Genomic DNA, 25626 nt, shown 5'->3' on the forward strand with positions numbered 1-25626 from the left:
AAATCCTATGACTTGTATGAACTGATTTTAGAGTGAATAGAACCAGAACAATAATTTGTTCAATAATATGAATGATTGAATGAATGAAAAAGCATTTATTAAGCACTATGTGCCAAGCATTGGGCTAAGTGTTAGAGGTACAAATAGGAAAAAAAGGGACAATCCCTACTCCCAAGGAGCTCATACTCTAATTGGAGGAGACAACATATAAAAGCTTAGGTGCACAGCAGACATAAAGGTACATAAATCTTAAGGATTTAGTGGAAAAGCAGAGAGCAAGGCTCGGGGGTTCCTATGTTAAGTCAGTATGCCAGATAATCATGCTGGGGTGCACTGAGGCTTTGTAGTTATAATAAGAGTAGGCGGATTTTAGGAGGCAGGTGCAGGGCAGGTGGTAAGGCCTGATGGTTTTTCATTAAAGTAGAATTGGTGACTCTCATCTTATTCAAGACCTTCATATAGCAAGTTGAAATAGTGCCCACTCCCCACTAACCTCCTTTTGAGGAGGAATTTAATTTAATCAGGAAATAATGTAAAACTGATGACTTTTAACATTTTTAAACTGACAAGTTTTAAAATTCTAATGTGATGTTTCTAAAAGCAGTATCATTTTTCTTAAAATATACTCTTGCATTTAACTATTACAGCATTATTTTCAATTATGGATGTTTTAGAGTATAAAAGATATTTTGTATTAATGAAACTATCATTGATATTGTAATTTCTTTTCAAGGAATTTTAAACTAAAACTGTGAAGTTAAGGAATTTGTATGCATTTTCATTAATTTTCCTAAAGATTATTTTTCTTAAACTTTCTTTTTGATACATTTCAGCTGTATTTCCTGAAGAGCTAGGAACAAGTGTTCCTTTAACCGATGTTGAATGTAGAACATTGATCTATAAACCTCTGGATGGAGAATGGGGTTCTAATCCCAGGGATGAGGAATGTGAACGAATTATCACAGGAATAAACCAGCTCATGACACTAGGTAAGACTCAAAAAAGAGGAAACAAACAATGCACAAATAAAAAACTTGAACAGAAATAAAACTGAAAATTAGACATAGTGGACCTTAGGTCCTTGGTAGATGCTTTTATACCTCTATAATGTCTCCTTCAGGTAGCTATCCAATGTCTACTTAACACCCACAGTGACATAGAATGCACTACCTGATGAGGTGACTCATTTCTTCATTTGGCAACGTTGGTCCTTAAGAAAGTTTTTCCTTCTATTGAAGTGTATCTGCCTTCCTACAATTTCCACTGATTAATCCTAGTTCTTCCAAATAGAATAATACAAAAAGTGTAATTTGTTTTTATGTAGAAACCTTTCATTTGGTCAGGAATACTGATCAAGTGTCCTTATTCCTCCAATCCACTTTTTCCCAGGCTAATTATTCATAACTGCCTAACCAAATCATATGTGATGTGATTTTTGAGGCCTGTTAGCAGTCTCCTTTGCACGTAATCCAGTTTGTTAAGGGAAAAAAAAAATTTATTACATTGAATTGATAACATAAGGAAATTTGGTGGGATTTGATTTTTCTGAAATATTTTTATTTTATGAACAGAAACTTACCTTTTTTCCATATGAGTATGTATAAAATCTTCAAAATGATTTTTGACAGTGTATGCAAAAATAGAGATCTAGAATTGAGTTAAAAGACTGAACCTGACATACCAGGATTGGTTCACAGTTGTGTAATAATAACTCTACAGAGGGCCAGTTTTGCCGCCAGACAACTTCAGTACACAAAGCCCATGTTGGTTTGTGTCTGCTCCCTTAAAACTTGCTGTAAGTTTCTTCTGTACGATATTTCATTGATAATATGTGGCAGTCTACTTATACTCAACACCTTCTTGACCATTCCCCTTGAAGAGTAGGAACCGATTAGGTTTTTTGTTTTTTTTTTTACAGCAAAAAAAAAAAAATGACCAAACTCAGATATATTGCTGTTTATCAGTCTTAGTCCTGAAAGATTATTTCCTCCTATATAGAGTTGGAAGACTATATTAATGTGGAATGCTGCTTATATTATTATTATTATTTGTGGGTTTTTCTTATTTAAGTTCTCTAAAAAAGTATTTTTTCATTGTTATGAGAAAGAATTCAGTGATGGAGTATGTTGGGGAAATTATTCTGAGGTTTAAAAGAAGGCCATCTTATTCATTGGAGGTAAAAATCAAATGATGGGGTTAGATTTTGATCTTGAAGGTCCCTTCTGACTGCAAACCTGTGTGCCTGTGATGACTGCAAATTTGCCTTCATGTATTAGGAAAGTTTTTCATTATTATTGAATGATTCATCGTTTTCATTCATTATCTGTAATAGGTTCAAAAGAAAGTGGTGATTTTCTGTGCTATTTTCTCTTGTTACAGACTTTTCTTATATAACTTTGCAGATTTTATTTGTTGGATAATATCTTACACAGCTTCTCATGTGTAATTCTTGGTAGGAAACAGCTCCAAACCTATTCATATCTACTTTGTGTCTTTACATCTCTTTTTGAGTGACCTGCAACTTCAGTTATTTGTAGACCATGGTTTTCCATGCTGCAAGTGGATAATGAAGAACAGGAAAATTTAACAATGCTTTTAATGGCTTCAAGCTTCCCCTAAAACAAGCCCATTTTTTAAATATCAGTGTTGTTCCAGTGATTCCGTCTTGCTGTAAAGTATGGAATGTCAGAATAAAGTGACATTATAGGATGATAATGATGATAAAACATTTAGAATTTCATGTAGGAGTGAGCTTCGCAAAACTTTTTTAAATTGTTGAAGGTACAAATTCAGCAGCCTCTATGTGTTAAATTTATGGTAATGTATGGCAATGGACACTTATAATGTAGAAATGTTCTGATAGTAATGGTTTTGGAGTTAGGAAGACTGGGTGTAATGGCAAGCAAAATTGGATTGCCATTACACTTGGGATCAAGTTCTGCTTTAGTCACATTTTGTCTGTCTGACCATGAGCAAGTCACTTAACATCTTAGTGCACAAGAACTCTGGGACTCTTTAAGTTGCAGATGAATCGTTGAACTACCACATTGGTAGAAGAAGTTTTCATACTGTTGGTTCACTACATTGATGAATTTACAGATCTGGATCCTGGCTCCTACTACCACCCAAAAGGGGGCGGAGAGGTCTTTAATCTTAGGTTGTTAACCATAATGAATCAAAGAGTGTAGCCCTTAAGAGTTAATTTAAAAATATTAATATAGTAGTAATAAAAAGTTTCTCTTTACATAAATTTAGCTGTGTGATTTTTGTCACTAGTATATAGTAGGACTAGAGGTAAGATGGTTTTGAAAACTCATAAGATCTTAGTTTAAACATGTTTTTTTTTAAAAAAATATAATACGTAAATTTTTTTTCCTTCTTTGATTTAGATATTGCTTCTGCATTTGTGGCCCCTGTGGATCTACAAGCATATCCCATGTATTGCACTGTAGTAGCATATCCTACTGATCTCAGTACAATTAAACAAAGACTGGAAAGCAGGTTTTACAGGTTAGAACTAAGTTATATAATTTTTACTGCAGAAGGTGTAGCAGGGGAAAGGGGAGGGCAGTATTATTACTAAGTGGTCTTTTTAATTGGGCATGTTCTTTGGAAAATTTTTGAGTACCATACTTTTATTATTTCCTAATTTGATTTGATGCTCACTTTTCTTAATTATCCCATATTGTATAATAGAAAACTCAATACAGAGTTTTCTTAGGGGAAGAGAGAGAGCAGAATTTCACATTAAAAGTAAAAGTTTTTTAATTGACTTTTAAAAGGAGCAGCATTTCCAAAAATATGTGTTTGCTTTAGTCATACAATCTTGAGTACTGATGAAAAAGTAATTCTCCTGTATCCTTATGTTTTTGATACTACAAACATTTAAAAATATTCAGAAGTTTTAGAAAATCATGCAAAACTTTTATAGCTAGCAGTTTTTGTTTCAAATATTCATAGACCCCTCCACCCCTAACATTCTAAGTTTAAATAATTTGTACGTTTTTCCTAAAGATATATTGCCTGGAATATTTATTTATAACTGTATATGTGGGTGTATATGTGTAGATATAGATGTATATTCAGATCAGAAAAATAAATATTTAATATGAAGAAACCTCATTTTCCATTTTCATCTTAAATCTCTTTGGTTTTTATAGTTTTGGTAGACTTTTACATGCTTATAATTCCTTTGTTTTTCTTTTAACCTAGGAATTTTTTTAAAAATTTCAACAACTTTTGTGTATTTCTTTACTTTTTGAAAAGAGAATATAAAGAGCTATTTGCACTTGTGTCTTTACAAACCAACAGTGCTGAACCTCTCACTTCTCTTTCTTTTTTCATTTCCTCTGGAGATTTCACTCCCCTTCCCCTTTTATGTTGCATATTCCACTGTCATCCTGGACTCTCACCATTGGTTTTTGGTCCTTGTTCCCAAAGCTCCATCATTACTTCGTATCTTGCCCCAGTGTCATGTGAAAGTTGTAAGAATTCTAAGTAGAATACTAGTAGTATTTTAGAAGCAATGCATCATTTAGAATTATTTTTGTATGATGAAAAGTGCATTCCTGAGGTCTAATTTGAGATGCTTTAAAAAACTCCCCCCAAAAAGGTAAAATAAGTTTTTGTGTACTAGGTTGGAAACCCATCCACCACTTATAACATTGTTTCTGTGGAACACTGCATTCTGAGTTCGAGAAGTGACTTTAAAATGAAATTTTGAAAGATATGCATATTGTATAGAATTATAATTTAACATTCTCTTAAAGGTATAGGGTCTTTATTATAAAATACTTAGTATTATACTATGCAACAAATATAGTGATGCCATCGGGTTAGTAAGATGTGTTAGAATTCATTTCTTCTATGCTCAGTGGCCCTAGGGCTACTGTACTTTTATAATTTTTTAAAAGTAGTTCCTCTTTTATCTTCCAACTACTTCCTCAGGTCTTCACCTCATTCCTCTTGTCAGTATGTCCAGCTTCTTACTTTTATATAAACTTGTTGGGGTTCAGGAGCCTGTATTTGGCCTTATCTCTGATAAATGGTAAAATGTATAGGTTTTTTTCTTCAATGACTATTTGCCATCCATAAACATTTTTTCTTTGCTTCTGGTGTGTGACTATGTTCCATGTGATTATGGTTGCTAGACGTCTGTTTTTGAGGGGGAAAGAGAGGGGAAAGCTTTCTGGGTGTTTGGTTTGTAAAGGTTTATTTATTTCTGTTCCTTCTACTGGATATGTGTTAAGGAATATTCCCTGAACAAATCTCTAGAGACTCAATGTAGAGTTGTATTTAAGTCATAGAATTTGAGACATTAGAAGTAATTCTCCATTAACATTTGTTTTAGTATTCAGAGCATAATTCTTCTTCAGTTGGGTTTCGTAGTAAAATCATGGTTCACTTCATTCATATCCGACAGGCAACCTATCATTGTTCAGCTATTTAATAGTTTCATCTGCATATCATAATAGTAAAATAAGTAATGGTTATTGGATTTATATGATTTTATCTTTTATAGTTTTAAGTTTAGAGGCAAACATGGTAAGATATGATTTTAATTTCTATGTACATTTTAAAAATGAGTTATTTCTTGTATTTTTCTTCCAAAGGCGGGTTTCATCACTGATGTGGGAAGTTCGATATATAGAACATAATACACGTACCTTTAATGAGCCTGGAAGCCCTATTGTGAAATCTGCCAAATTTGTCACTGATCTTCTTCTACACTTTATAAAGTAAGTTCATTAATGTGATTTTTTATTAATTCTATTGTGCCAATAATTGTCAATATTAAATAATATAAAGTAGGGCCATTATTAATATAAAGACTGTTATATAACTCAAGGTAGGGAGCACACAGGATCAGTCATACATTTAGACCTGGAGTGAACCTTAAAGACATGCTGTCCAACTCAAAATACCTTCTTATGAAGAAAAGTACATACAGGGTTATTATGTAATCTTAATTATAAGGGATCATCACCAATGACATTAATATTTGTATTCCCCACACATAGTACATGCAGTATGTATTTAGTTAATAAATACAAGTATAGGCCTAATATACCAGATGAAAATTAGCCTTTTAGAGTTATAAATTAAGCATTCTAGAATGCTGTCACAGACCACACCTTTTCCATTCCCTACCATTTTAACATAATTTCCCTAGTGTCCTCTTTTTGGATATAAATGAGATAATACAACAAGTATTAAGTGCTTACTGTGTGCATGATGCTAGGTTGTGAGAAAACAATTAGAAAGAATGAAGCTATCCCTGTTTGTAAGGAATTCACATTTTAATGGGGGAGACAAGTACCAGCATAAATGTAAAATTGGTATATACAAGCAGTTAATTATAAAGTAGTTGAGGGGTGGGACTAGTAGTTAGAGGAAATAGGAGAGGTATGCAGAAAGTGGTGCTTGAATTGCATCTTGAAGGGAGAATGAGAACTTAGAAGGTAAAAGGAAGGAAGGAGAATGTTTGAGGTATATGGGGTGGCCAATGCAAAGATACAGAGACAGGAAATAGTGTTTTCTGAGAAGCAGAGAGAAGGCCAATTTGTCTAGATTATAGAGTCGGCGGGGGGGGGGGGGTGGCAATAACATCCGGTGAAACTGGAAAGAAAGGGTAGGGCCAGGTTTTGTAGGACTTTAAAACTAAACAGAGGAGTTTGTATTTAATCCATATAGACAGAATCACAGGTTCTTGACATACTGATTCAGAGGCTGGCCAACCTACAACTGAGTAAGAATCACTTATTCTTGGATTTATGACTTCTAGAGGGGGGAGCACATGTCAATTTGGGGTAGCTATAATTGGTTGGAAAAGTTTCCAAAAAACATTAGCCCAGTTTACCTGATTGCTCTTTCACATGGCAGTCTTTCAAATACTTGAAGACCACTGTAATCTATCACTTAAGTGTTCTTTTTTTGCAGGCTAAACTTTCCTAGTTTTTTTCAAATGATCTTCATGGTATTGTCTCAAGGCCCTTCACCAGCTTCATTGTCCTAATCTGAAATGTTCCAAGTTTATCGATATCCTTCCTTGTCCTGAGGACAATACTTCAAATGTATGATCTGATCAGAATTGGATAGAATGACAAGTAGAATGAACAGGACTTTGTGTCTATATATTGGAGGATGTGATAGAGGGTAGAGTCAAAGAGTATTCCAAAATTTGAAGGAACTGGACATGTATAGCTTGGAGAGGGAAAGAATGGGAAAGAGGCATGGGTTAAGTCTTTTTGAAGGGCTGTCATGTCGAAGAGGGTTTATGTTATCCTGCACTTTTCCAGAAGGGTCAAACCTAGGAACTGTGGGGAGAAAATAGCAAATAAGGTTTGAGATACAGAAAAACTTTTTGTTAATTTAAACCGTTCAAGAATGGAATGGACTGCCTTGGAAACTAGTAGATTCCCCCACTTCCACCCCTCACCAAAGTTCTTTACTCAAAATCTAGATGACCACTTGTTACATTTACTATATTTTGTTTAAGTTGAACTGGATGACTGCTGCGGGGTCCCTTCCAACTCAGCTTCTGTGAAGACAGTTTTAAAGATTTTAGATAATTTCTTTATCTAAAAAACTTGTTCATTTTTCACTTATTGAACAAGTATTACTCTATTCAATAAGTATTTATTGCACCTGGGCACTGTGCTAAATGCCTTGGCAGAGAAAAATTAGTATTTGAGAGATAAAATCAGTATCCCAAGAACTTAAGAGCTAACAAAGAAATAATGTCTATGTTCCAAGACAGCATGTGCTAAATGTCATGTGAGAGACCTCAGGAGTTTTGTGGTGAAAAAATCCTCTAGCTGGAGGTATTAAGGAACATTCAGTGGAAATGAAAACATTTAAGCTGTCTTGTCCAGTGGGAAGGATTATGAAAGAGCAATGGCATTCTCGTTTGAGAGACCATTAAGAGCAAAACTAGAGAAAGCACAGCACTGGAATTTAGGGTTTGAATAGGTGATTAATGAAATATAAAACTAGAAGATGAAGGTTACAGTTTCCAAATGAAGAGTTAAAATTTATTTTGCAAGATACATACAAGAGATATTTCAGAAGTGGAATTTATTTGACTTTATGTCTAGATATTGGGGGATGTGATAGAGGGTAGAGTCAGGGAGGACTCTAAAACTCTGAATCTGGTTAACTAGGAAAATGATGATTCCATTAAGAGAAATTGCAGTCAGGAGAGAATGAATTGGCAGGAGAGATGAAGAATTATATCTTAAATGTATTCAGTTCAAAGTATTCACAAGACATCTAGGTAGAAAGAAGTTAAACATGTGTGATGGCTACTAAAGAAAGATATCTGAATAAGAGTGTGATGGATTAAGTTACTGGAGGAGGTGAAGTTACCAAGCAAATAATAATAATAATAAAAATAGAATGACAAGGAGAATAGTTGAGGGAGCTCACCTCAACATCAGTCTTCTCAAGTTTTAGAACTAGTTATTTACTAAGGTGGTAGGTAGTATACAAAGAAAACAACATGTTTCTGAGTCTCAGGAAGCTTAAAGTCTACATAAGAAAGTTAAATATTTAAGGGAATGATAATTGTAGAGTGGTCAGGTAATGTTTCTAAGGATCTGAACTAATTCTTGAAAGGTGGATGGGATTTGTGTGGTGGAGGGGGGCATTCTGGGAAGGAAGGAATGACAAGAGCTAAAGGCTCAGATTTCAATGCTTATAGTATATTCAGGGGAACGTAAGTCTTAACTGGAGTTGAGAGAATTTAAGTAAGAAATAAATTTGGAAAGGTAGATTTGGTTGAAATTGGGGGGGTCTTGAATGTCAAGGTAAAAGAGCTTAGTTATTTATATGTTTGTCTGTTGTGGGCAAATTTTCAAATGATTTCTGGCGTTCTGTAATCTCCCAAATTTTTGATATGTTTAAATAATATAGTAAGTGCATCTTAAAAAATTATTATAGGTCTTAACATTCAGTTATATTTTCTTTTTTTTTTAATTTGATATTACGAGCCTTTATACTAACATTTCTTATTATATAGAGATCAGACTTGCTATAACATAATTCCACTCTACAATACAATGAAGAAGAAAGTCCTGTCTGATTCAGAGGTAATTTAAGATTTTATCGTTATTATTAGAGTAATAGACACATATATTTTAGTGAGTTATTAATCATTTGGGATAAAAATATTTTTGATCTAGTATCCTCATTTTTTAGAAGAATTTGATTAGTATGTTGTGTTCATTTGAGTTGGTAATAATTATGTATAAAACCCTTAAACTAGATACAAACTTATTAATGAACAGAAATGTCAATATTGTGGTAAATAAGCATTTATTAACTTTTTTTAGGTCCTAATAGCAGTGTGCTAAGTGCTGGAGATTAGATTAAGATTAAGAAAGATAAAAGTAGTGTGATCATTCTAGTGTGGGATAAAATATATCTATAGAACAGTACATAAAATATATGAACAGAATAAATAGAAGGTAATCTTGGGGCAGGAACTAGCAGTGGGAGAGACCAAGAAAAGCTTCCTGCAGAAGGTATTGTTCGAATTGTCCTAAAGGAAGCCAGAGAAAGCAAAGGTAAGAAGGGAGAGCATTCCAGGCATGGGGGATGGCCATTGCAAATGTATGGAGTTAAGAAGAGAAGTGTTGTGTGAAAAACTGGCAACTGGGCCAGTGTGGTTGCTGTAGAGTGCCAGAAGAGTCAAATGTAAGAATATTGGAGAGCTAGGAGGGGGTTAAGTTAAGAAGACCTTTTAAAAAGTACACCAGTATTTTATATTTGATCCTAGAGATAATAGGGAACCACTGGAGTTTATTGAATATGAGAGTGACATTCCCAGACCTGTAATTTAGGAAAAGCAGCTAAGTGAAGGGTGAATTTGGAATAAAAAGTGACTTGCAGGAGGTAGACCAATTAGAATGCTATTAAAAGAGTCCAAGCAAGAAGAATTATACGAGTAAGATTGGTGTGGATGTGGAGAGAAGATATTGTCAAGGTAAAGACGAGAGTTGACAACAGATTAGAGATATGGGATGAATGAATGAGTTAAAGAATAAAACCGAGTTCCAAGTCTAGATGACTAAGAGATGATGGTGCCCACAGTAGTAACGGGAAATTGAGAAGTGAGGAGAGGATGAATGAATTGTTTTGGACATGTTGAGTTTTGGATGACTATAGAACTTGTAAATTCAGGGTGTCTAAATGAAGTTGAATGTTGTAAGACAAGCTCAGAAGAAAAGATGGCTAGATATACAGATCTGGGTATCATTTACATAGATATGACAATTGAATCCATGGGAACTGATGAGATTAACAAGCACAGTAATATAGAGGAAAAGAGAGAAGAGGGCCCTCAGGATAGAGCCTTGGGATACACTGAGCGTTAACCCAAACAAAAAACCAGAAAGAAGAAAATTAGCAGTCAGGGAAGAAGTGAACCAGCAGAGAGCAGTGTCATGAAAACCTAAACAAAAGATTATTAAGAAGAAGAGGGTAGTAGTGTCTAATGTATTAGATAGGTCAAGAGAAGTGGGGATTGAGAGAAGGCCATAAATTTGGTAACATAAAGCTCAGTAACTTTGGAGAGAGCAGTTTCAGTTCAATGATGAGCCTGTACTGCAGAATATTTAAAAGTGAGTGAAAAGGAGAAGAGGTGAAATCACCTAATACAGATAGCATCTCAGGGAGTTGAGCCACAAGTTTGATGGATTAAGTGAGGTTTAAGAATGGGAGAGACCTGAACATTTTTGTAGGTAGCAGGGAATGAATTAAGATCAAGAGTACGTGTTGAGGGGTTTACCTTGGCAAAACGGACCTACCTCTTCATGTGAAACAGAGGTGAAGGAAATAAGAGAGTAGGAGATGATATGTGGTGATATAAGATAAAAATGAAGGGGAGAGAAGAGGGAGCTCTTGTTGAGTAACACCAGTTTTTTTGGTCTGAGACAAGGTCCTCAGTTTAGAGGATAGAACAAAGGAGGAGCTATAGGAGGCTGAAGGGAGGATGAAAAGGTTAGGAATAGCTGCTATATTATGTGGGATAACATTTAAATTAGAGAAGTGTAAAAGGCTTGCCCTTGCTACAGTGAGAATCCAGTTGATATTATATAACAAATTCGTAGTGGCCCTAGTCAGCTTGGTTTCATAATTTTCAGATAAGCTGGTATTTTCAAGGCATTCCAAAGTAAGTGGGGGAGGGAAGGGAACTACATAGTTAAATATAATGTACAGAGTAAGATATGAAACATTATTTCCCGGTGTTTTATGAAACTCATAAATTCTTACTTCAAAGGAAGAAGAGAAAGATGCTGATATGCCAGGAACTTCTACCCGTAAAAGGAAGGTAATTTATTTTTTTATTGTTTTATTGCACTGATTTTTATCATCAATCTCTTACCCAGAGAAGGAAATATACTTGTACATAAAATGAATAACATTAAAAACCATCTTTTTTTTAAAAAGCATTAATGAATCTTCGAAAAGATTATATATTTTTGCTATAAGGTCAGATTTATCTTATAAAATATGTTTTATAAAGGGTGGGGGTAAATATCAATTGACAAATATTATTTGAGCACTTAATCCCGACCAAGCTTTGGGGACAAAAAAGAAAAGCAAAATAGCTCCTACCCTGACAGTGCTCCCTTTCTAAATGGTGGAGAGATAGTTAAAGATACATCAGATAGATGAGATGTAGCCTTAGAGCAGTAGTTCTTAACACTTTTTTGTATCATGAGCCCCTTTGGCAGTCTGGTCAAGCCTATGTACCCATTCATAGAATAATATATGTAAATGTGTTTTTAAAAATGCATTACGATTATAAGAAAACTTGATTACATTGAAATGTAATTATCAAAATGTTTTTTTTTTAATTTGTATTCTAGTATGGATAAGTTGAGTTTTTAGGTGCCTATGGAACATTCAGTTTGAAATGCCCAAATTTTGTATCATGATTTAAGTATAGTTTTATTATTCTAGACAAGTTTTTAAAACTATAAAATTGTATTGAGTGAATGTATTTGAATTGTGATTTTAGGACCACCAGCCCAGAAGACGTTTACGCAATAGAGCTCAGTCATATGATACCCAGGCCTGGAGGAATCAGTGCCAAGAATTATTAAACCTCATATTTCAGTGTGAAGATTCTGAACCATTCCGCCAGCCAGTGGATCTCCTTGAATATCCAGTGAGTGCTGTGTTTTGTTTTTCAATATAATGTTTGTTGAAGATGAAGTTATATTCAAGAACTATAGTTAGGCCATGTTTTTATGAAGATGGAGTTTCATTCTTAAACCATTTCATAAATGATATTTTGGCTTCTTTGGTATGAAATATAAACTGTCATTATTGAAAGGCCATTTAGTATTTAATAAAGCATTTATATCATTGTAAATTTAGATAAACCCATGGAATATATTGTGAAGCAGTTGAGGAAACCCACATTTCACATCTTTCTTTTTGACTCTACGAAATATAACTTGATAAGCCAAGTTTAACTTAAGGCAATTTATTTCATTCCTTTAGTTGAAGCAAACACTGTTAGGTGCTGGTCTATATTTGGTGTGAAATGAGAAATAATAGAAAACGGAACATTTTAACAGTAGTAGAGTTTATGAAATAGTATTTTTGTCAATTATAAATCTATATTAAATCATACCCAGACAAGCAATTGAACTGTTATAACAGCTTTTTTTTTTCCAAGCAGATAAAGTGGTAAATATATACTCAACTCATAAGCATATACTCAGCTCATTTATTTGTGATAATATGAAAACATACATACTTTCATCCACTCTCCAACAAAATTTTTGTCAGAATTGTTAAATAATGAAATTAATATGTTTTAATTTCAATTTTTGTCTTTTTCTCTGAAACTTATTGCTGGAGGTACTTAAAAGTCTAAAATGGTCAAAAGTCTAGCATTAAGAGGTGAGAATTAATAAGTTATGACTACAATATTGATTATACAGCAAATACATCAACAATTTTTGTTTTTATACCTATATTCTTTCCCCACTCACACATTCTGACTTCTCTTATAAGAAAATATTTAAGCAAAAACAACACAACCACCTGATGTTCAGATTAATTTATATAACATTCCATATCTGCAGTACAAGAGGGAGGAAGATGTTTCACCTTCTGTTCTCTAGGACTAAAATCAGTTTAGTTGCATTTTGAGGTGTTTTTATTTGTACTGTTATTGTCATTGTTACATACTTTTCTCTTGGTTCTGCTTACTTCTCTCTTCTGATATTGGCCATTAATTTGGGGAGTAGATTTAGGAATATTTGAAACCTAGCAGATTTTTCTAAGAGTAGGTTAACAGAGGTGTCAAAGGGAAGGACAACACTAAACTTGGAGACACAGGTCTTTGGTTTCAAACCCCAGTTCTGCTATGTAGTATTTGTGTGACCTTGAGCAAGTCATTTAACTCTGATCCCTCAATTTCTTCCTCTATAAAGAGGTTGCTTAGAATAGAAGATCTCTAAACTTCCAAAAAGCTCTAAATCTTTGTTTCTATCACCTTAAATTTAATTGGCTATCAACAGATATGTTTTATTTAACTATTGCATTAAACAAATTTACCAGATTTAATGTGGTGATAAAACAGTAAGTATTCCACTAATCCATCACTCGTTAAGTAATGCAAATTAATTTTACAAATAAAAACTGTTGCCAAGTCATCTTCTTAAATTTTTACTTTTTATTTAAAAAATTCTGAAATCTACGTTATAACCATAAAATTATTAATTTATCAATCTTAACAGAACATATATATCCAAATGAGTGTTACTGCCTTCAAATTGATATATTCTAAAATTTCTACTAACACATTTGTGAAGCTATTATTTTGAAAATGGCCTGTGTTTTGCTATAATGGACAGTTCTTTTGGGGCATAAGGGAGTTATTGGGAAGTGGTGGTGGCAGAGAAAAATTTTCTATTATTCATATTCTTTTAAAAAAAATTCTCAGTTACAGAAAATTGTTATCTTTTGAGGATAAGTTTGATATTTGGAAATGACCCTAAAAGTCATTTATAACTAGGTCTGATAAATAGTGGGAACTATCAAGCTGACAAATTTCTGTTCAAAAGTATAGCTATATAGGTGACTGGTTTTCTTTTGTGGTTGGTATACTGCCTCTGAAGGAAATTCAAAAAATATTTTGCCAGGAATAAGTATATAGCTTTCCAAAATCTTTAACTTAGGTCTAGCTCATTTGTTAAAAAAAAAAGTTAATCTCATTACTTTATAATTATACTTCATTTTATATTTTTCTTTGCTGTCTTAAAATACAAAATGTAATTTAGTATTTAATCATAAAGAATTTTATTATATGGTTATAAGAGTTCATGTGCTGTACATTGGCTATGAGGTATCAAGGACTTTATCCCTAGTCTAAATGGTCCCACTTTGCTAAGCTTATCCTTCTGTCCTCCTTCAACTTGGTGTTGAAAGTGTCTATTGCCATGATTTTTACAGTTTTCAGTAGTCCTAGAGGCTGGCTTAGTTTTTCCTAGAATGATATTTAGGAGTATTCTGGCATCAAAGTCCCTTTGAAAATTGATCCTTTGGCTTTATTTTGTTTTGTTTTAATGTTGCTGTCATTTCCCAGTATTTCAACTTTACTATCATTAGAACTGTCTCTTGTAATAAATAAGCAAAACAGAATCAACACATTAGCCATGTCTAAAAATGTACGCCTCATTCCACACCTGTCTGCCAAGAGGCAGAAAGCATGCTTGACTATCACTCCTCTGATGTGTCTTCTAGTATAGTTACCATGGTCTCTGTGTAAATTGTTCTTCCTACTTTGTTCCACACTATTTCATACAAGTGTACCCATCTTTCTCTGATTCTTCATATTCACTGTTTCTTTCAGTGCAATATTCTATTATATTCATATGCCACAGTTTCCTCAGATGTTCTCTAATCAGTGGGCACCCACTTTTCCAGTTCATTGATAATACAGAAAGTGCTGAAATAAGTATTTTTGTATAAGTAGAACTTTGCCCATTATATTGTTGGCCTCCTTGGATTATTTGCCTAGTAATACTATCAAAAGTCAAAAGGTATGTACAGCTTAGTGAATTTTTTTTAGTATAATTCTGAATTATTTTCCACAACAATTTTATCAGTTCAGAAACACTTAGAATTTGTTTTTTGTCCTGCCCATCACATGCCTTTTTCAGGGGCAGCATGGCATAGTGGATAGAGTGTTGCCCAACTTGGATTTTAATTCTTCCTGCAGTGGTTGTGTGGTCCATGGGTTTTCACTTTTGAACTTGTATACTCATTCATGATAATAATGTCAGTAATACCCATTTCTTAGTGTTTTTGTGTGACTGAAATTAGATTAACATAATATGTAAAATGTTTTAGAATAAAGTTATTCGTATTAAATCCAACAGTATTTTTATTTTCATTATTTCAGTATATCATAACAGTAAGTTAAGGTTGCTAAAAATATGACCTGAATAAGTATAATGCAACTGCATTTCACATGTTGCCTCGTGTTTATGGTGTAACTTATAATTATATCATATAGTTTAAAACTTTTGCAAATTACAAATGACATTTATTTTGATATATTGTTTTACTTGTCATAACTATGGTATATACATGATGATCCCAAAACTTTCTTACCATGTACCCTCTTTTTGTTAACTTTTAGATCATTATAATGTTAAAAAGGAAATAACCATCGTGGGTGTTGGCATTTTTTATTTTGTTTTATAACAGATGAGCTATAGTAAGACTAAAGGCCTACAGTAGTATATATGATACTGGGAAGATGTAGGCACTGGATTAAATTGTGATTACTGGGAATAGGGAGAGGTAAATATAGAGGCAGATGCCACCTAAGAAAATATTTTTGGGGGGGTGGACATTGGAGAACTCGGGAGGCTGACTACTAACAGGGCTAGTCTCTATGGCTCTCTTAGAACTTACATGGGCCCTTCTAACTTTGAGGAACATTGATTTATAGCCTTAAAATATTTTTTTTTCCCTGTAGGATTACAGAGACATTATTGATACTCCAATGGATTTTGCTACAGTTAGGGAAACTTTGGAAGCTGGGAATTACGAGTCACCAATGGAATTGTGTAAAGATGTAAGACTTATTTTCAGCAATTCCAAAGCTTACACACCAAGCAAGAGATCAAGGGTATGCAATTAAATTTCTTTCCCAAATGTGTAACTTTTCTGCTTGTATTACCATCTTTACTTTAAATGTAAACAACTAAGTGTTTATAGCAGGCTATGTAAATTTTAAAACAATATTGAAACGTTTTGTAATCTGCAAAAGTAACTTAAATATTTGTTCATAAATAAAATTGAATATGAACTCTCATGCCTTAGTTTGTGCTATCTATGAAAATGAAATGTTTATCTGAAGAAAGACATTTTCTGGGAAAAAAAGTTAGTGCAGTTGATTAGTAGTAGTTTGAATCTTGATTTGCAAGTGGAGTAAATAATTTTCTTAAACTAATTTGTCTCTTTAAAAAAATACCATATGATCAACTGTATTATTTAATGGAAGAGTATTTATGTGGGTAATGTGTAAATGTAAATTTGTAAATGTAAAATACTAAATATTTACCTGGTTTTGGTGATACCAAAAAAGGGGGGTGGACTCTAGAAGTGAGGTAGAAGATCAGTGGATCTCAGTACATGGAAACCATCCTATTGTATACTAAGTGAAGCTATGGCTAATAAAGTCAGCAATGAAGAAGGTAGTGTGGGGACCCTTATGGATTATATGCAATACACATATTCTGAATAATGAGACTTAGATCTAGAGTTCAAGATTATAGGTACTGCACAAAAAACAAAAGATAAAAAACAGAATCTTCACTAAAGACTTTACATTTAGGAGACAGCTATGTGGTGCAGTGGTTAGAGTATAGGACTTGGAGTTTGGGAAACCTTAGTTTGATTCCATCCTCAGGGCACTAACTAGTTGTATGACCCTGGACAAATAATTTAACCTCTGTCTCCCTCATTTTCCTTAACTATAAAATGGAGATAATAGCAGCCTACCTCCTGGAATGGCTGTGAAAATAAAATGAGATAATATTTGTAAAACACTTAGCGGAGTGTCTGACACATAGTGGATGCTTAATAAATGCTTTTCTCCTTTTATTTAGGACATAAATCTAACAAATATACATATTTAATTGAAAATATCTTAGAGTAAATAAGTGTTTGTTTTTTTATTAAAAATTTGCTAATGAAAAAAATATGCGATTCTATATCATTATTTCACTGAAAAGAAAATTTACTATTGTAAGTAATTTTTAAAATACTGACACAATTCCTTTTATTTATAGATTTATAGTATGAGTTTGCGTCTGTCTGCTTTCTTTGAGGAACACATTAGTTCAGTTTTATCAGATTATAAATCTGCTCTTCGTTTCCATAAAAGAAATACAATAACCAAAAAGAGGAAGAAAAGAAACAGGAGCAGCTCTATTTCCAGTAGCACTGCATCAAGGTACTAGTTGTTTTTTTTTAAAGCATGAAATGATGGATGTGTTTTTTTTTTTTAATGCTTCTTTTACTATTCCCTATATTGCAGAATGGTATATTTGACATGCAACTTTCTATGATGTGGAGGATTTTTAAACTTTTAGCTAAAGCTATACTAGTGTAAGTGCTTAGATTCAGATAACTGCTAGACATACAATAAAACAGTATTTCTAGGATAGTGAAGGCATCATGCTTTTTCTGTCACATGTAACTATAGCATTTACAGTGATCTTTCACTGAAGATTCACTTATCAGAGGCTCACTACTACTTAAAATTCACTACAAATATCACATTTAACATTTCCTTACAGTACACACAATTTTGAATCCCACAGTATTATAAAACTTGTGTGTGGATCCTCATGTAACTACAAATGACCATGTGTATTACAAGCCTCATTTTTTTAATTTGCAGCCCTGAAAGGAAAAAAAGGTTATTAAAACCTCTCCTGAAGGCAGATATTTCTACCTCTCCATTTTCTACATCTTCAAGAACAATAGCCCCAAGACACAATACTGCTCAGATGAATGGAAAAAGTATTGAGTCCAATTCTGTGGTACGAACTAGAAGCAACAGAGGACTTACTGACCTGACTATAACTGAGCAACCATCTACTTCTTCAGGAAGCAAACCTTCAATTTCAAAACCTAATGTTTCTGTGATACCTGGGAAAACAAGTGAGTCAAGTCATTCATAATTTCTTAGTTTAATATTCTTTGGTAAAATGATGTCCCTGTGAACTTATGTCTAAATTATCAAAGTTCTTTCTTTACTCTTGATACCTTGTAGAATAAAATATATTACATTTACATAGATTTCAATAAGCCTCTTCAGAGGACTTTGTGCTTGAGTTTTCTGGTTTTTCTAAACCTTTTTTTTTCTTTAAGGTTTAGGTTCATAAACACAACTAGCCTGTACTTTATGAAGCCTAAAGTCATTCCTTTTTTTTTTTCTTTAAAGTTTTTAAATTTATTTTAAACTTAAGTACAAAATAAGAAAAGGAAAAAAATTGTCATGTACATAGCAGAACATAAGAGAAGATTCAATATAAAGCAATAGATTTCCATTTTAAGAAAACCTATATAAGAAATACTACATATTGTTTTCAAAACTGTCCAGCTTTTCTTTGCTTCTTTGTAGGTTTCTTTTGTTCTCTTCTGTGCACTTTTTACTTTATCCCTCCCCTTCAAAGGCTAAAATTAATTGAAGAGATACATACATATTATACATAAATATCTTATTAATATATACATGTACACTCATACACACATGTAAGACCATACTGTGCTTATTTCTACTTGTCATCTGTTTCTTTGAAAGTGGAGAGTATCTTCTTTCCTAAGTTCAAGCCTATCCACATTTTTCTGAATCAACCAGCTCATCATTTCCTACACCACAGAAATATTCCAATTCAGTCTGAGAGATTGTCTATAAAAATTTTCCCCCAATTTTCTGCCTACCTTCTTTCTTGGCTGCATGAGTTTTATTGATAGAAGAAAATTTTAATTTAAAATAATCAAAATTGTCTATTTCACATTTCAACAGTGCTCTCACCTTATAATATGGTTTAAGGTCTGATACTATTGAACCTGCTTTATATCTTTTTTTCCATAGTTTTTTTTTTTTTTAATTTCCTGACCTTTTGTTCTTCCAAATTAACATTTCTTATTTTTTCTTCTAATTCAGCAAGAAAATTTTTAGTAATTTAATTGGGATGGCATTACATAAATAGATTAGTTAGGTATAATTGTTATGTTTTGGCTTTATATTGGCTTTACCTACCCATAAATGGTAAATAATACTTCAGTTATTTAGATCTAACCTTATTTGTATAAAAAGTGTTTTATGTTTATATTCATATAGTTCCTATGTCGCTTTTGGTAGGTACACTTTCAGGTGTTTTATACTGCCTAGTTATTTTAAAGTAGTCTAAAATAATATTGAACAATATGCCTGACACATAGTATAGTTCCATATTTTTCTCTTCCGATTAAATCTATTTTAGCTCTAACTTTTTCTGAAATCATGATTACTCCCCCTGCTTTTATATATAATAAATTCTACTGCTGACCTTTATTTTGTGTTTGTATCTCTCATTTCATGCTGAAAGCAGCATATTGTTGAATTCAAATTTTTAATCTGCTATCAATTTCCATTTTTTATTTTTTAATTTTTTTTATCAGTTTCCATTTTATGGGTAAATTCATCCCATTCATATTCTTAACTATAATTACTTGTATATTTTCTTCTTTCCTATTTTTCCTCACTGTCCTCACCTTATTCCTATTACTCCTCTGTTTTACTTCTACCTGCTAATTCCTTAACCTGTCCACCCCTCCAAGAATTCCTCCCTTATCCTTTCCTCCATCCTATCCTTTTTCCTCTTCTTCCTGAATATAGAAGACTTTTATATCCTTCTGGATTTTGTGTGTGTGTGTATACATATATACATATACGTATATATTGTTATCTCTTTGACCCATTCCTGATGAGAGTAAGATTTTAGCACTACCTACTCTTCCCCCACTAGCTTCTTCTGTATCTACTTTTTCTTTATTGTCTCATTTGTATGATATAATTACTCCTTTTTTATTTCCCCTTACGCAGTTTTATTTTGTTTTTAGAATCACCCCATAATACCTATCAGCCCAAGCCTTTCTTTCAGACTACCGAAATAAAAATGACAGTCATAATAGAACTGATAATATTTATCATATATAAGAAGTAAACAGTTTGCCCTTATTGATTGCCTTATAATTGGTCTTTAATATTTACTTTATATTTCTCCTGGATGTTACATGTCGAATTTTCCCTTAGGTTCTTCTGCTTTTGTCATAAATACCTGAAAGTCTTTCAGTTCATTAAATGTCCTTTTTTTAATTATTATTCAGGATTATACTTTGCTGAGTAAGTTACCGTTGGTCAAAACCCCACTTCTTTTGCTCTACAAAAATATAGTATTCTAAGACCTACATTTCTTCAACATAGTAGCTTCTAGGTCTTGTGTAATCCTTATTGTACTCCACAATATTTAAATTGTTTTTTTCTTGTTGCTTCCAATTTTTCCACTTAATTTGGCTAGGATATTGTAAGTTTTCCTCCTGGATCTCTTTCAGGTATCAGTAGATTTTTTTTCTGCTTCTGCTCTGCCTTCTTGTTCTAGAACTTCAGGGCAGTTTTCCTTGATAATTTCATGTAATATTATATCAAGATTCTTTTCTTCATCATAATTTTCAGGCAGTACGACTGTTATATTATTTCTTCTTGATCTGTTCTGCAGATCAGTTTTGCTGATGAGATGTTTCATACTTCTGTTTTTTCATTCTTTTGATTTTATTATGTCTTAGAATGACATTAGCTTCCCTTTGCCCAATTCTAGTTTTCAGGGAATTCCTTAAGTTTTTGGTTCTCTTATTTCAAGTGGCTGACTTTATTTTCATAATTTTCTTGATTTCCTTGGATTGCTCTTATGGTTTTTCCCTGATTTTTCCTCAATCTCGCCTATCTGATTTTTAAAGTCCTTTTTAAATTCTTTTAAGAAATCTTTTTGTGCTTGGGACCATTCATCATTTCTCATTGAAAACAGGGTGGCTTTTTTAGCTCCATTATCTTCTTCGGTATATGAACCCACATCTTCTCTGTCTCCATAGTAGCTAGATCTATGCTTGGGTTCTTTCTCCTTTACTTGGTCATTTTTATTTTTTTGTCTTATTTATTTTTGCAGCTATTAGTGTGATTAAGTTCTAGTCCTAAGATATGGGAGTAATGCTCCAACCCTCAGGTTCTTCTTACTGTCGTTTTCTGAGGTCTGTCCCAGGGCTCAACCTTGGGCTTTCCTCTCTACTCCTAAATCATAGCTAGAACCCTGGATTACAGTGATCTTACTCCCTGCAGTGGCTGTAAACTACATCTGTCTTCTCTTCCCTGGAACTGAAATCAGGGACCCCAACTCTGTGCTACTGCACTCACCAAGTGTGTGCTAGCTCCTTCTCCCCACAGCACATCTCTGTTTGGCATCCCTTTACAGTGGAAGGTTCTTCAATCTTCTCCTCAGCCATCACAGCCCCACATAGTCCAGGAGATCAAAGTTTCTAAGGCTGAAGCTGCCACCAGGGCTTGTTGTTGGTTAATTCCACAGAGTTGGCCTGGAGGTGTTTTCATTTCACTTAGGCCAAACCTCCGCCCCTCTCTGCCCCCTGGAAGTCCAGTCTTTCCTGGGGTCTTCTTAGATTGTCTTATGAGCACAGCTACTTTACCCTGACTTGTTTATTTCCACTGCTCTACATTCCTTCTAGAGCAGTGTTCTTTTACCGTAGAGGAAATTTGGAGAGCTGAAAATTTTCTGATCTACTCTACCATCTTCCCAGAATCCTCTGCTTTTTTTAAAAGTAGTTCAACTGGAATAGAAAATGTGTTCTTTCGCATTTGTTGATTAATGTTTGGGACGGTAAAATATTCGTTATATTGTAAAAATATTGGAATATTTTCCTGTGGGTTTCCCTATGGCAAAAAAGCCTAAGATTTACTTCCTAGATGAAACACCATTTTTCATAATTTCAAGTAGCCTGATGACTCCCAAATTTATCACTACCCATCCTCCCCCTACTAGCTTCTTCTGTATCAATTTTTTCTTTATTGTCTCATTTGTATGAGGTAATTGCCCCTTTTTATTTCTCCTTACACAGGTATATTTTGTTTTATTAGAATCACCCCATCTTATTCATTTCAGCCCAAGCCTTTCTTCCAGACTACGCAAATAAAAATGACAGTCATAATAGAACTAATAATATTTATCATACATAAGAAGTGGACAGTTTGACCTTAACCTGACCAGAGGTGAACTTTGATTCTATAATTCAATCATTTAAGGTTTAAAGTAACCTTGGACTTTTCTTTCTCTCTTTGCCTCTCACCAAGTCTTGTCTCAATATCTTTTTTGCATAAATTACTATAAAAATTGCTATCATTTTTGTTAATAATAACAGGCATTTATATCGCCCTTTAAAGTTTGCAAAGTACTTTATATGCATTATCTTGTGCGGGTCAGAGACCACTACTCACAATAAAAATATACAGAGATTGTTCTTGAGAAAAGGCAAAAAGGAGTTTATTACTTTCTCATGAGAAAGGACACACACCTCAGCAAGTGGGGGGCGGGGAGGGGCAGGGCGTGGTGGCATGCATCTCAAAGCAAGTTAGATAGACCTTCACAGAGTTCCCCCACCCCCTACCAGCTCCTCTTCCCCTTGACTAGGTTTGGAGCTCACATTCCAAATGCGGGATCTTTTCCCAGCAAGAGATAGCAAAGAACAAAAAGACAGGCGTGAGGCCAGGGACTAGTATTTAGCAAAAAGGGAGTAAAAGCTAGATAAACGGACCTTGCAGGTGTCTGTCTACCGATGTGATTTCTTATCTCTACTTTCTCAGCAAAGCAGTTTCTAAAAATATAGAATGGGGTGCAGGGTGAGGGTGGATGGTAGGAGAGGTAAGGTCTTGTCCCACACTGAGGGGGCTTCACTATTTCAGCATTCCACTCAATCTGATTTTTATTTCACAAATATGAAGCAGATGCAACAAATTTACTATCCTTGTTTAACAGATGTGGAAACTGAGGCTTAGAGAGGTTGTGTCTTTTTTAACACAGATCTGGAGGAAGAATTTAAACTAAGGCTTTCTTGACTTGAAATCCATCCTATTGCATCAGATCTCTCACTTTTTCTACCTTTTGGAATCTGGCCTGAACATGTCCTGTACTCCCACCAAACTGGTTTACTTGCTGTTCCTCACACATGAAATTGCATCTTCTAAATCTCTGTGCTTTACACAATGTCATCCATTCTTGGAATTATTCCCTCCTCATTTCTGTTTCTTAGAATACTCTAGCTTCCTTCAAAACTCAACCTAAAGTGCCACTTCCTACATGATTCCTTTCCAACTGTTAGTGTTTATTTATATGTTTACATGTTATTTTACCAAATACAGTGTAAGTTTCTTGATGATGGAGATTCTTTGCCTTGTGTCTTTTTATCCCTGGCACTATCTGTCCCTGGCATATATGACATCTTTTGTTTTACATCACCTAAATTTCCATATGTACTGTTCCCCCGCCGTGTTCCAGAGCTCTGTCTCTCATAACAAAGATTTTTTAAAAAGAAGAGGAAAAAAAGCAGCAAGTCCAATCGATACATTTTATAATTGGGATCTTCTCCTCAAAACACATAGTTTTGCAGAGGAGGGAGGGAAAGTATTTTCTCTTGCTGCTTCTTTGAAATTGAGCAACATTCATTTAATAAATGTTTTTTGCTTGCTTGATGAGCCTCCCAGAAATTAGTGAGGCTAGTTCTTAGACCAAAAATAATAAGTAATAATAATGATAGCTATAATGTATATAGAGCTTACTGGGAGCCAGGCACTGTGCTAAGCACTTTACAGTTATTTCATTTGATCCTTACAAGCCTGCAAGATAGGTGCTATTATTATCCTCATTTTATAGGTAAGGAAGTTGAGACAAAAAGGAGTTAAGCGATTTGCCCAAGTTCACACAGCTAATAAGTGTCTGAGGGTGCATTTGAAATCAAGTCCTGTAAACTCTAGGCCCAATGCTCTATCCACTGAGCCACCTAGCCGCCTTGAAAATAACACATTGGGAGGGACAGGGTGAAAGAAGAGACAATAGAATAAATAAGGTGTGGGGGCAGGGGGCAGGAGTGAGAGAAATAGGACGGAAATACAATTAGTTTTTCACAACATGACTGTTATGGAAGTGTTTTGCATGACTACATGTATAATCTATATAGCAAATTGCTTGCTTTCTCAATGAGGGAGGAAGGGAGAGAATTTGGAACTCAGAGTTTTAGAAATGAATGTTAAAATTGTTTTTACATGTAACTAGAGAAAAATAAAATACTAAATTAAAAAAAAAAAAGAAAATAGCACATTGGCACCGGACCCACACACCAAAAGTCCTTAGCAGTTTGTAGCGCTTGCTATAAGTTGCAGTAGCTAGCATTGCCTTTAGTAACACAGGATTGTATCTACACTGTAATGTGCTATTAGAACACAACTTTAATAAAGTTCATCAACAGCATGTATAAATAATGATTATAGTGTCCCAGTGTTCTATCTATAGTGTTCTATCAACCTAGATTAATCAAAATGTGCTGGAACAGTTTCTCATAAAGGAAAGGAAGCAGGAACTATAAATGATTTCCATTTCTGAGTCCTCATCTCCTCTTTTAAAATTGAGCGTTTAAAGTTGAAAATTGTATTAGCCCAAATTTTTTGAACCTTACTAAACCAGCTACCCGTTCGAGGCAGTCACACCCTTTTTCCTAATGGGTGAGAGAATGGGAATTAAAGTACTTCCAATGATAAATTTCAGTGAATTTTGGCTTACAAGATCCTGTTCTGTTCTTTTTTTAGTACTGGAGAATTCTGCAAAACATTCCAAAAATGTAAATACTCTTTCAAGCCCTACTCAATCTAATTTTAGTCACAGCACTAGGAATAACTCTGCAAGGGAAAATATGGAAAAGGAAAAGCCAGTCAAACGTAAAATGAAATCATCCACTCTTACCAAGTCACCCACTCCAGTTCAGCAAGGTATGTTGTTAACTTTTCAGGTGTATTTTAAGGTGTGCTAGAATTCATTAATAATCCTGGTTCTGCTGTTAAGACTAACACCCAACCTTTAGACTGCCCGTTTTGTTAGATCTTTCCTGTGGGAAGCTGACAAGTTTAAAGATATGGTTTGAACCAAAACAAATCTAGGGATCTATGTAGTAACAAACTGATTCAATTATGTAATGCTTTTGAAACTTCTTATTTTCTTGTTCTGTTGAAAGAATTGGCAGGTTTCTTCTGAACTTAAAGGATGTATTTCCAAGCTCGTTGGGATACAGGCTTTTTTTTTTGCACAGACTATGCAGAGGAGATTCAATAAAGTGGTTGGTTGTTAAAACAATACTGAACATGTTAAAACTGACTTCAGAAGATCAACAAATATATCCTGAGTTATTCATGTGCCCTTTACCTGCTTTCTTCTTTCATTCCTTGTCTAAACTATCTTCACCTTTTTAATAGTTAAATCCTTTGTTTTA

General features: G+C 33.8%; 1 protein-coding gene across 2 annotated transcripts in view; it reads left to right on the top strand.

The window, feature by feature from the left end:
• The window catches only part of LOC118855941 (pleckstrin homology domain interacting protein), a 188115-nt gene that overhangs the window by 157662 nt on the left and 4827 nt on the right, over positions 1-25626 (top strand). For both annotated transcript variants that reach the window (XM_036765983.1, XM_036765984.1), the window contains exons 30-39: positions 834-989; positions 3390-3510; positions 5613-5738; positions 9020-9089; positions 11282-11332; positions 12026-12175; positions 16010-16162; positions 17328-17491; positions 17942-18204; positions 24950-25129. In XM_036765983.1, coding sequence (XP_036621878.1) covers positions 834-989; positions 3390-3510; positions 5613-5738; positions 9020-9089; positions 11282-11332; positions 12026-12175; positions 16010-16162; positions 17328-17491; positions 17942-18204; positions 24950-25129 — 1434 coding nt within the window. The remainder of the gene's footprint in view (positions 1-833; positions 990-3389; positions 3511-5612; positions 5739-9019; positions 9090-11281; positions 11333-12025; positions 12176-16009; positions 16163-17327; positions 17492-17941; positions 18205-24949; positions 25130-25626) is intronic.

This window comes from Trichosurus vulpecula, chromosome 7 (assembly GCF_011100635.1).
Source record: "Trichosurus vulpecula isolate mTriVul1 chromosome 7, mTriVul1.pri, whole genome shotgun sequence".
Classification (NCBI taxonomy): Eukaryota; Metazoa; Chordata; class Mammalia; order Diprotodontia; family Phalangeridae; genus Trichosurus; species Trichosurus vulpecula.